Here is a 12,889-nt window from a genome sequence, read left to right on the forward strand (position 1 = left end):
CCGTCAGATTTGTTTTTCAATTTTGAGGGCCTTAACGATCACCAAATTGGCTGAAATTTTGCAGAGATGATCTACACAAGATGATCTAGATATGTCTAGAAGGAAATTTGAGGAAATTCGATCGGGAAGTGGTGCAAAAATGGAAATCTGCACCAAAACTTTAGTGCGGACGTCCGCACCTGAGAAAATCTGTATATATATATATATATGTATATTAGTTGGTTATGATACAAGGATTTATGGAATTGGCTCTTTTATGTATAGAGCTGCATGTATATATCTTGATATTTCATTAATCCCCTCATGTACGTGTATTCGTTGATTTCATTCTGATACTTATTGCATGCCCTAGTGATTCTTATGTGTATTAATTGATTTCATTCTGATACTCATTGCATGCCCCAGTGATTTCAATATAAACAAGAAAACCAACAAGTACGTAGCAGCATGAAACTGATTATGTGAGTGTAGTGTTATGTGTGACAATATGAAGAACATACATTATTTTGATGGGCACCAGGTTCATCTGTAAACGCAGCTATCACATCAATGAAATTAACTAGTGTTTCTATTTTTTAGAAAGAAAAAAAAATGACATGTTGAAAGGAAAAGTGAAATAGGGTCACATCTTTAAGCCTAGCAATCTAACCATCCTGCCGTCCTGGGATGATTTTCGTTTATGAACATACGTACAGCTAGCATGCAGCCATGATAAGAGAATGAAGATCACCGGCATGAAAGCGACAAGCACCCTTTGCCACATGATGATATCAGCATTTCCTGACTCTCCTCCCTGCTTATCTGAAAACCAAATGATCAAGAAAACTGAGAACTTGAGTATGAACCGTGCACATTGCTTCGTCGAATTGAAGCTCAAACATCAATTGTAGCTGACATGAGAAAAGTTGCATGGTCTGAACTCTGTGTATTATTCTTCTAGGTTACTAGTTCATTTGCGTCGACCGATGCAAACGAGCTAGGAGGCTGACATTATCACCTTAGAAATTACAGAAAAATATTAGTGTAAAAGAAATTGTAAAAATAAATATACCGCTTCTGTGTTGTTAATATCTTCAGTTATGTATGCACAAAGGTAATTATCATTATTCTAGAGATTACTCTTTTTAGTTTTTATAACACTCAAAAAGTAGGTGGATGTGTCATTGTTATGATGTCGTGTCCATGTACTATTTTAACGTCGGTTAGTACGTTCTTGTTGTTAATGTAATAAGGATGTTATCTTACCATATATAGGCTAATAGTTTTGGCATATAGTGTTTAAAAGCGTTGTTTCTTATTGAGATTGATTAAGAGAACGTATTAGGGCTTATGGATGAATTTGGTTAGGTTACGGTTGAATCTTTTTTTTGTTTTTATTTATTATAATCGTTAATTGTAACATTAGATTATATAATATAGATAATTTTTTTTCTAAAAAAAGAAAAGTTGGTGGATGTATGTAGGTAGTAATTGAGGCGATCGACTAAAGTTAGGTCCTCAATTAATGGCACGCGTTGACAACAACTTCGTCGCAAACAATTGTTTTTTTCTAGGTCCTTTTTGTTCTTTCTTTTCTTCTTTTTCCTTGGTATGATGTTGAATAAAGTGAAAAAAAGCATAGCCATACTAGTCATTTGCCCAATCTGTTTTGAACTAATTTCTGTCTTGATCAGATTGGTGCGGCCCCGATCGTCTTGATTGTGACTTCAACAGTTCAACTATGATGAAATAAAGAATGATTAATCAGGACATGTTTTCCTTTTGCGATGTCTACGACTGAAGCATTATCACTTGTGAATTGCGATGGCTATATATTACACTACTACATCTCTATTATTTTTGAATTGTCCTTTGTCAAAACTATGTTGGTGGGACAAATATGTGCTCTTGTCTTGAATAAGCGTCGTGGGCTTGTAATAGCTTGGATTTCATAATTGTTTTTTTTTGTTAGTATCAGTATTGTGATTGCCAAGCTCTTCAATCAGTGTTGTTAGTTGACAGACACATATGAGAAATTAAGAACATGCCAGCTAACTTATTAGTTGGTGTTCGATCATTTTCACATTGACAGATGTTGCGAGTCGATTTATTTAACTTTGTTTAGGTATCATATCGTATTAAAGCACGTATGTTAAACAAGTAGACAGTCATTTGTACCAAGTAGTTCAAACGAAGTTTATCTCTTTTTCTCTTTCTCTATTATTTTTTTAATTTTGTTTTGGTTTTGTTGTTACTTGTTAGTATTCGATGATTATTTTGCATGCTTTAGAGATGGGAGATGTGGAAATATTTGAATGAGTTATATGATGTTGTTGTTGCGCGGGGTTGTCTTGGTTGAACTCCCTGTTTTTGCCGGCTGATCTACTGACAGATATGTGCCATGCACTTTTGGGTGTTGTTGGTTGCGGCGGCGTCACCACAATTCATTTTGATGCTTGATCAGTTCTTGTGGTTGGAAACTGTAATGATAGGGTTGTTTTTCGGTTTGTTTCCTGACACCATTAGTGTCTTTTGTGTTGTTTGTAACTTAGTTTTGTGGTTGAATAATATTATCCTCCTTTGCCAAAAAAATAAAAATTACAGATACACGGGTAGCTCTAAGTTAAATGTTTCCATATAAATAGATTTATGGGAGCCCTTCTAGTGAGGACTCTTAAGTTGATGACTAGTTGAAGACTTTTGGGTTTATGGTTTAAAGACTCATTTTTTGATCACATTTTGACATCTCAGCCGTTCAGTTTTTAGGTTTATATGAGTATATCATTTATACAAATTTTCAGCCAAATTAGTGTTCGTTAAGATAACAAACTATATCAAATTAATGGATGAACCAAATCTTTCAATTATGAACCGTTCAAGTTCATAATTGATAAATCACACTTATCAATGTCTTAATAATTTTTAATATAGCTGAAAATTTGGAGAAATGATCTACTCATAAATATTTATAAACTGAACGGTTAATATGTGAATATAAGATCGAAAGATGAGATAAGCCGAAAAGTCTCTAGCAAGTCTCAACTTAAGGGTCCTCATTAAAAGAGCTTCCATTGATTCATACTCTGCTAGCCTCACATAATCACATAAAGAACATTCTTTCCTTCAGTTTTTCTTATCCTCGCAACTTTATTGAAATGCACTAGAAACACCTTTCCTTGATAATGTCTTCCTAAGTTGTTCCTTGTATTGCTTCTGAAGTGTTAACAAACCCAGAATACCATATCATCAAACACTAGAAGTGTCTATGTTTTCTTGCGTGTTGCAATGATATCTTTATAACTCGAGACGATGACGACTTTGTGGGGAGTTGTGTCATCTGAAGACTGACAAAGGATGTACATATTCATCATTCATATGTAATCAGTAGCAGAGCAGAGACAGAGTTGATGATCATTTAGTTGATCATTTAGAGATCAACGTGTCTTACATGTAAGTGGTTCATTTTAGAGTTTGGAATGAACTATTTCCCTTATTTTCCTTCCAATCGAGACAGTGTTTCCTTTATTTTTGCACCAGGACTTTTGTTACTTTTCTGATGTTTACTTTTCACAAACCAAATAAGACCCTAATCTAACTTTTATGATAAATGTTAGCAAAACGTGTCAAACCGCTAGGTCGGTTTGTGTTTATCACAACCGGAGAATGTATAAGAGCCCTGAAGTTGTACACTCAAATCTGTACTGTAGGGAATGATTACCAATGTGAAATCCAAAAAAACAGCTCCGTGCAAAATGACGGACTATGATATATAACTACTCACAGTCAATATCTGTATTTGTTCATTCATTGTTCATATATTACATGAAAAGAAATGTATACAAGAAATATATGTTGTATATAATTTACAACTTAATATAGAATGACCTTATAATATATACTTATATGTGCAGAGAGGATGTGAAGCGGACGTCCGCACTCCGGCTTAAAGTGCGAACGTCGTCTGTTCTTCGCCGTCTCACGCCGGCGACGGCTTCTCTCCTTCCCAGACGACAGCACAGGCTTCCAGGACGGCTTCTCTCCTTCCAGAACTGGCCGGCGACAAGTTTTCCGGCCAACCTTGATCAATCATGGTGTTTTCCGTCCAGAGCTTCAATCCGGCCAGAAAACTTGTCGCCGACCAGTCCTGGAATGAGAGAAACCGTCTTGGAAGCTTGTGCTGTCGTCCGGGAAGGAGAGAAGCCGTCGCCGGTGTGAGACGGCGGAGAACAGACGACGTCCGCACTTTAAGCCGGAGTGCGGACGTCCGCTTCACATCCTCTCTGCTTATATGTGAATGACACTATAATGTATACTTATATGTGTCGATATGTCGATCCAATCTTCCGTAAAAGAATAAACATTATTACACATGATATTCATCAAATACATCTATCAGACTCATAGTATCGACACATATATAAGTATGACAATCATAACCTGAATTTAAAAGTTTTCTATAATTTTTGTTTGGTATGAGACAAATTTTTTGTTTTCTTTAATTTTTACACTAATGGTTTTGAAAATTCTTTTATGCACGACGTGTATTTACACGACGCAATCTTAATTATTTATAACAATTCATATGTTTGACCATCATATTTCTATATTATTTTTTTTAATTCTGACAATTCATTTCATGTATCCATATATGTATATGAAGATACACTCTGATGTTTCACAATAATTTCTAAAAAGAGAAAAAACAAAAAATCAAAAAGAGTAAAGTGAGAGAGGAGTCAGACTTATGATTGGATGCTGACACGTGGGGGAGTACGGGCAATCAACAGTTTATCCAGTTTGTATGGCCTTCTCTCAAGTCCACCAACGACCAAACAAATCGGGTCAACTAGTCTCTGAACGCTGACAAGCCACGTCGACCTGGGCCCCAACCGACGGCTACTTGGACAGCGCGGCGGTCACTGTAGAGCTTACGTCTGATGGTTGACGCATGCAGCAACTCACCACCAGTCCACCACCACTTGCCAACCGCGCACCACCTACCTTATCTCCCATCCGACGGTCCAAAATCGCCGGGAAAAAAGTGGACGAGGCTGTCAAATCCGATCATCGAATTGGGGCCGATCTCTTGATGGCCGACCTCTGTTAGGCACTCCCCCTGTATCTTTGTATTTTGAGATACTAAACTAAATTACAATAGGAATTACATTCCTCCCAAAATCAAGTATATATTCCAGAGAGGTAGGTGGCAGAGGAGAGCGGTATGATTCTCATTTCTGTTATCATTCTCTTTTCTTTGATTTTAGTTTTGAACTATTCCAGAGATGTAATCTTTTTTATTGCATTGAATTGAGGCCAACGGCATTGGCAATCAGACCCTTTAAAAGTCTGCAAGTACTACATAAAAAAGAGAAAGAATATAGAATGAAAACTATAGGTTGGCTCACTTAACGGATATTTTTTAAGAGACATGTGATATACGCGCGATACTGAATAACGGTATCTTAAATTAGTACCATTGGAACGAAATTTCTTAAATTCTTAGTTTTGCAAACCGCCTTTTAGAGATTCCAATTGCCTTTTTCTTTTCTTTTTTTTTTAACTCACACAACGATTCAATATATTTCATATTTTAGGGATAAATAATGAAGTGATCGATTGACTTTGTTGATTGAAAAATAGTTCCTCAATCGCCACGTGAAAAATTTGTTTTTGTCTTCCTATGCATAGTAAACACCAGGAAGTTTCATGCATCTCTTCCAATCTATAAAATCCAAAACCAAAGTCCTCCTTCTTAACCATGACAGATGACTTATGGATGAAGAAAGCTTTTAGTCTCTTTTAAATCCAATATCAAAAGAGTTCGTTGTCATTATCCAATGTAAAATATCAAGAATTGTAGTACCTTTGTAGAGATTCATGCAATTAATAAATCAAGACCGATGACATATTTTCTTATATTAATTGATCCAATTTAGTCACACAAAATGAATTGATCGGAACAGTTAACTATGGAGCTTCACCTTCGAGATGTACAAACGTCGAAAATTCTTCTATGCATCAAGGTGTAAGTGAATCGAGCAACTAATATGCAATATTTTGATCCAGCCATCTACGTCGCATTACATACATATATACTAATACCGTTAACAAAATTGAAACCCAAAAAAATAGTTTCAACTCCTAAGTGTTTCCAACTAAAGAGGTGAGAACACTAGGTCGAAAAATATGTACTCTTATTATGGGTGTTTAATTTGAGCGGATCAAAAATAAAATTGAAATGTAGGAATTTAGAGTCTCTATTATTCATTCGATCTTCTCATACAACTATTTGAGCACTTAGACATTAATGGTGTAAGTGCACATTGGTGCGTAGAATCCGCTCCCATACAAATGCACATTTGATCAATAACCTAATAGCCAACCGATCACACCTCACTGGAAAACCATTAGAGAATAGAGAGATGATCACCTTAAAAGTATAAAATATGCATCACAACCTAAAAAAATTTGATGCAAATAAATTTATTATTCTGGCTAACAATTACTTGCTGAAAGACTATCATGCTCAAAATAATGATGTAGTGTCAAAAGAGATGTCACCGCTCACTTTATGGTGCTGTACGAGGTGTCAAGCTATGTCGGACGTTTGAAAAAAACTAAAAATGTACGATGAAAGACCGGAAAGAGTACCCGGTGTACACGAAATGCACTTGAACTAACTTGAATCAACGGCCAAACAACAATAAACACAGTTTAAATCGTTGGTACATAGATAAAAAAAGTAATTGATATTAGCCAAGGACAAATGAGATATGGAAATAACTAAACAAAGCAAGACGAGCAGAAGCTAACACGTTTCTCCTCTATCACCAAAATAAACAAAAGAAAATCTATCGCCAGAGGCCAGAGATATTCCCACTTCTAAATCGCCGATCACAACAAAATAGAGTATTTTCTTTCTACAGACACCAGAAAAAGAAAAGAAAAAGAAAAAAACAACTCGTCGCCGTTTTGAAAAATTGGACGGGAAATGCAACTCGTCTACTCCAAAACTCACAAATAAAACCAACCCACACACATAGCATTCACCACCTCCCTCCATCTCTCTCTCTCTCTCAGACTTTCTCTCTCTTCACTTGCAAGCATGGCGGAATCGGTCGAGCTCCCCAGTCGCCTCGGTATCCTCCCCTTCAAGAACAAGGTCCTCTTGCCCGGCGCCATCATTCGAATTCGATGCACTTCACCCAGCAGGTCCGATTGCTTAGTAATTTTCTTTTGCTGGAGGAATTTTGTTTGAGCTCAGCTCGAAACTCGGCCGAATGGATCAATATTATTAGTTTCCGCAACTTGTATTAGTTTTATTTGATCATTTCGGATTGTGAATTTGTGCTAATATTGACGAAGATACGGTTTTCGATTGATGTAGTGTGAAGCTGGTGGAGCAGGAATTATGGCAGAGGGAAGAGAAGGGATTGATTGGCATTCTTCCCGTTCGGGACGCTGCTGAGGCAGCAGCGGTTGGACCTATGCTGTCTCAAGGTGATTTCTTGTTACTTTCTCTTTTGCTACCCTGCTATGTTATTTTCTTTTGACTATTTGTGATAGTTTAGTCATGAGAGGAAATTTGATGTTGGATTTCAGGCATGGGAAGTGATTCCGGTGAGCGAAGCTCAAAAGTTCAAGTTGGCACATCTGATCCTCAGAGACTGGATGGCAAGAATCAGCAAGATATTCATTGGCATACCAGGTATACATGAGTTAAAACTATGTTTAGCTTCAAGGTGTATACTTTATGTCAGTCGGTTTAACTACCTTTTAACACTTGAAATGGGTCATGAAAGCGGTTCATCCTCTTACCTACATGCTTTTGATTTGATTCTCAGTTTTTCTGTAAATCAATCTACATGTTAAGAAATTTAGCAATTTGTGGTTGTAGACTAATTGTGATGATATTGCTGGATGTAATCTCTTAGGGGAGTTGCTGCACGTGCTCTCCATCTCTCAAGAGGAGTTGAGAAGCCAAGTGGGAGGGTTACATATGTAGTTGTCCTTGAAGGTCTATGTAGATTCAGCGTCCAGGAACTGAGCACAAGAGGAACATATTATACTGCACGGATATCTCCTCTTGAAATGACAAAGTCTGGTAAGTTGTTACTCTTTACGTGATTTTTTGGTAGAACTACATATGGTTTGAACATCCTGCATTGTCTCGTTTCTACTTCAAGTTTGATTTGTTTGAATATCCTGCATTTTATTGATTATCTTTCATGTTTCTTATCTTAAGAAATGGAGCAAGTGGAGCAAGATCCTGAATTCATCACATTGTCTCGGCAATTCAAAGCAACTGCGACTGAGCTTATTTCTGTTCTTGAGCAGGTAATACATTTTGGTATTATCTTCTTGTAAGTACTGAAATAGAACAAAGAAGAAAACCATAAGTTATTTGTGCACATCACAAGATTTAGTTTCCTAGCAAAAAGTGGCGACAACAATGAATACAAACCAGAGACAGACAGCTTCATAGTTTCAAATTTCAATTCAGTAACTTTAGTTTTTATTTGTGCTCGCAGAAGCAAAAGACGGGGGGAAGAACCAAAGTTCTTTTAGAGACAGTCCCGGTTCATAAATTGGCAGATATATTTGTTGCCAGCTTTGAGATAAGTTTTGAGGAGCAACTGTCTATGCTAGATTCAGTTGACCTAAAAGTAAGACTTTCAAAAGCCACCGAGTTAGTTGACAGGCATTTGCAGGTAACTGTTGGTTCTTTGGTCCTGATTGTAGCACATTAATATGAGACGATTTTTATTTTCTAAGGATTGGTGTTTGGTGTATTGTGACAGTCTATACATGTAGCAGAGAAGATTACACAGAAAGTTGAGGGTCAATTATCAAAATCACAAAAAGAATTCCTTTTGCGCCAGCAGGTTAGCTCATAAGTCCTCACTTTTAAAGTTCAAATCTGGATATTCCTAACCAATTAAGGAATGGGCTTCTATTATCCATTATATGCTACAAGCCCTAATCATTATTTTACTTCTTTTCCTTCTGTATTGAACACATTCAAGATGAGAGCTATAAAGGAGGAGCTCGGTGACAATGATGACGATGAAGATGATGTAGCCACCCTAGAAAGAAAGATGCAAAGTGCAGGGATGCCTTCAAATATCTGGAAGCATGCACAGAGGGAGTTAAGGTATGATTTTCTTAAAAACAAGGTTTAAAGGTTACTGCCTCTTAGTGTAGCACACTAGTACCTAACGTGGTTCTGGCCACCCAGATATTTTGAACATGGATTGTCATGCCATGGTTATTTACTAAGGAAGCTTTGTTGTGGTCTCACTCATAATTAGCTTGAGCTTTCTCTAGTGTATAATTATGTCGAGCTGCTTAGTTTTGGTGAAGGCTCAATGCTTATCCCACCTGCCTTCATTTTATTGTCCAAGTAGACAATATGTACTTGCATTTCTATTGTTCAGTTGTAACTTCAGTATCATGTATTTAATTTATTTTCTTCATGTTTTTAGGAGGCTTAAAAAGATGCAACCCCAGCAACCTGGTTATAATAGTTCACGTGTTTACCTGGAGCTACTTGCTGATCTTCCTTGGGAGAAGACTACTGAAGAATTTGAGGTAGATTTAAGGGCTGCAAAAGAACGTCTTGACAGTGATCACTATGGTTTAGACAAGGTCAAGCAGCGGATCATCGAATATTTGGCTGTTCGCAAGGTGCCCATTTGTATATCTCTAATGTTCTAATGTCTTGTGTCTTAGATTTTGATGCTTATATGTTACTTACTGTTCATTGCAGCTCAAACCAGATGCCAGAGGCCCTGTGTTGTGCTTTGTTGGTCCACCGGGTGTTGGGAAAACATCTTTGGCATCATCTATTGCTTCTGCCCTGGGCAGAAAGTTTATACGCATATCCCTTGGTGGTGTCAAGGATGAGGCTGATATTCGAGGGCATAGGAGGACATACATTGGAAGCATGCCAGGGAGACTCATTGACGGATTGAAGGTATTTTATTCTTTTTCCCATCATTCATGTGTCTGATGAGGTTGTTGAATGCTTGTAGCAGCTAACAATTATCTGAATGATTTTGTATGCCAGACAGAAAGTAATCGAATTGATTAGTAGCTAACATGTCTTAACTATTTTGTATTTCAGAGAGTAGCTGTTTGTAATCCTGTCATGCTGCTAGATGAAATTGACAAGACCGGTTCCGATGTGCGTGGTGATCCAGCTTCGGCGCTGTTGGAGGTTCTTGATCCTGAGCAAAACAAAACTTTCAATGATCAGTATCCTCTTCTCTGGCTATATTTCTTACTAAGGCTAAGTTTGAAGCAATCTGAGATACCATCTTATTTTGTGGATCTCGAGTTTGACCTACGAGGCTTTAAGCTTAAGTCAACTATTGGACAAAATCATCTTCTACATAACAAAAAGAAGAAGATTGATTGTTACCGATATTTATTATCACCTGCAACGTAATGGTTCTGCTTAGTACCACTTGAACTCTGAATGTACTTTAGGATAGGTATATGAAAAACTCCAACACAGACCCTTCCAGTTACTCCTGTCTATGCTATTCCCTCTTCTTGCATGGGTTTGAGAGGGGGTTCTTCAAGTAGAGCTGTTCCATTTGAAGGTTTAAATGTTCATGATCTAGGATAGAAATAAGGTCTGTTATTCATATGCGTGTAATACAACTTTAGCATGCATTATAACTTGTAAAAATCCTACTGCTAGAAGCATTATCATCACTATCTTTTGATTGTGACTGTTCAAGTGATTCCTTAATTCAAGGCCTGTAGCTATTTGAATGTTCCATTTGACCTTTCCAAGGTGATTTTTGTGGCAACTGCAAATAGGATGCAACCTATTCCACCTCCACTCTTGGACAGGATGGAAGTTATTGATTTGCCTGGGTATACACCAGAAGAAAAGCTAAAGATAGCTATGCACCATTTAATTCCACGAGTTCTTGATCAGCATGGGTTAAGCACCGAGTTCCTTCAAATCCCAGAGGTAATTAGTGCATTCAATAGTGTTCTTATTAGTTAGTAATTGTACCAAAATTACTTATTCTCAGTTAGATTTCTAGACGCATTGTAGCTGTCATAGCTTTCTAGTAATTGTTTTCACTCATGCCCGGAGTCTATACATATATATGATGAACTACCTCTGTTGTGGCAGGCAATGGTGGAACTTGTCATTCAGGGGTACACCAGAGAGGCTGGTGTTCGGAATCTGGAGAGGAATTTGGCTGCTTTGGCTCGTGCTGCAGCTGTAAGAGTTGCAGAGCATGAACAAACTGTCTCAGTGAGCAAAGATGTGCACTCACTTGCTTCACCGATAGTGGAAAGCAGACTTGCTGATGGAGGTGAAGTGGAAATGGAGGTTATTCCAATGGGTGCTACTAATCATGAGATATCAAGCACTTTCAAGATTTCTTCGCCACTGATTGTGGATGAGGATATGCTGGAAAAAGTATTAGGGGTAATTATTATTTTCATTTTTATTAAATAAGAAAGGTTACTTTAGTTGGAATAACATCTTTTGTGAGTTAAACTGAGAAATAAGAGTAGCTGGAATTGTCTTTGTGTCCGATACAATCTAAGAAATGTGCCATTTGACAAGTCCCAAATGGTGCAATGTTTATATAGCTTCCCGTTGTTAGTTAGGTACTTCATTTTAATTTAGAAACTCTTTTCAGGAGTTTATGGTTGGTGGTCTCTTGGAAGTGATTTTTACTCACTATTGAATTGAAGGATTTGGAATTTGGGTTGCCTCCTATACCATTTTCCATCGATCCAAACATTCAAGCACCTCTTGAATGACGTGGGCTAGAAACTAGGAATACTTTTTATAGCCAATGTAGTTTGGCTTTCTCATTTATTGACTTGCTTTGTAGCTTAAGAAATTCTGAAGTCTTCTGTTTTAAAATGAAGCCTCCAAGGTTTGATGACAAGGAAGCTGCAGAACGGGTTGCAACACCTGGTGTATCTGTTGGGCTGGTTTGGACTTCTGTTGGGGGAGAGGTTCAGTTTGTGGAGGCCACAGCAATGGCGGGAAAGGGTGAATTGCATCTCACTGGTCAGCTTGGAGATGTTATAAAAGAATCAGCACAGATAGCACTGACTTGGGTAATCTTTTAAGTCTTAAGATCTGTTGATTTATATGATGTACTAGTTCCCCCCTATTTTATCATGAGTTGAGATTTCTGGTTGTGTCTTGAGGATAATAGTTCTGAATTTGGTCTAATTGCTTTTTCATGCATGCTGGGTTTTTCAATCTGATATTTGAAAAACCTAAGCAACACGCGGCCAGGAGTAACACATACACTGGATTGAGCAACTTAACAAGGAAAAGAACAAGTTTTTAGTGCAGTCCTTAATCCAAACTTCTATCTTTATTTTTTGGGGACTTTTTGGGCATCTAATTTTAGGACCTTACTTAATGGTCAGCTATTCCTGGGCGGTCACTTCATGGGCACCTTTTCTTACGCACTCTGGTGTATGTGTATTTATGTTACTATACTAACTGCTTATTGGAATTTTGTTCCCCAGGTACGAACCAGGGCAGCAGATCTTATGTTGGCAGCATCGGAGGAAACAAATCTTCTGCAGGGTCGGGATGTTCATATACATTTTCCTGCTGGCGCTGTACCTAAGGATGGGCCTTCCGCTGGTGTGACACTGGTAACTGCGCTTGTTTCACTGTTCAGTCAGAAAAGAGTGAGGGCAGATACCGCAATGACTGGAGAATTGACATTGAGGGGTCTCGTACTACCGGTTGGTGGTATCAAGGATAAGGTATGCATACCCACCCCATGACCAAGCCTTCAAATGCAACTTTCTACAAGTCTGTCCGCATGTAGACTTTACAAATCAAATTGACATTTTTTTGTAAGTTATATATATATATATATATATATATATATATATATAT

The 12,889-nt window shown here is 37.6% G+C and overlaps 1 protein-coding gene across 1 annotated transcript in view; it reads left to right on the forward strand.

Annotated features, from left to right (window-relative positions):
• Window positions 1-7,084: 7,084 nt before the first annotated feature.
• LOC101299676 (lon protease homolog 2, peroxisomal-like) overlaps window positions 7,085-12,889 on the forward strand; it is an 8,061-nt gene continuing 2,256 nt past the window's right edge. Inside the window, exons 1-15 of the mRNA XM_004300242.1 lie at window positions 7,085-7,191; window positions 7,367-7,479; window positions 7,582-7,687; window positions 7,914-8,083; window positions 8,225-8,316; window positions 8,511-8,690; window positions 8,781-8,864; window positions 9,006-9,133; window positions 9,465-9,666; window positions 9,749-9,955; window positions 10,106-10,236; window positions 10,753-10,966; window positions 11,135-11,437; window positions 11,890-12,084; window positions 12,508-12,753. Of these exons, the coding sequence (XP_004300290.1) occupies window positions 7,085-7,191; window positions 7,367-7,479; window positions 7,582-7,687; window positions 7,914-8,083; window positions 8,225-8,316; window positions 8,511-8,690; window positions 8,781-8,864; window positions 9,006-9,133; window positions 9,465-9,666; window positions 9,749-9,955; window positions 10,106-10,236; window positions 10,753-10,966; window positions 11,135-11,437; window positions 11,890-12,084; window positions 12,508-12,753 (2,478 nt within the window). The remainder of the gene's footprint in view (window positions 7,192-7,366; window positions 7,480-7,581; window positions 7,688-7,913; window positions 8,084-8,224; window positions 8,317-8,510; window positions 8,691-8,780; window positions 8,865-9,005; window positions 9,134-9,464; window positions 9,667-9,748; window positions 9,956-10,105; window positions 10,237-10,752; window positions 10,967-11,134; window positions 11,438-11,889; window positions 12,085-12,507; window positions 12,754-12,889) is intronic.

This window comes from Fragaria vesca, linkage group LG5 (genome assembly GCF_000184155.1).
Source record: "Fragaria vesca subsp. vesca linkage group LG5, FraVesHawaii_1.0, whole genome shotgun sequence".
NCBI lineage: Eukaryota > Viridiplantae > Streptophyta > Magnoliopsida > Rosales > Rosaceae > Fragaria > Fragaria vesca.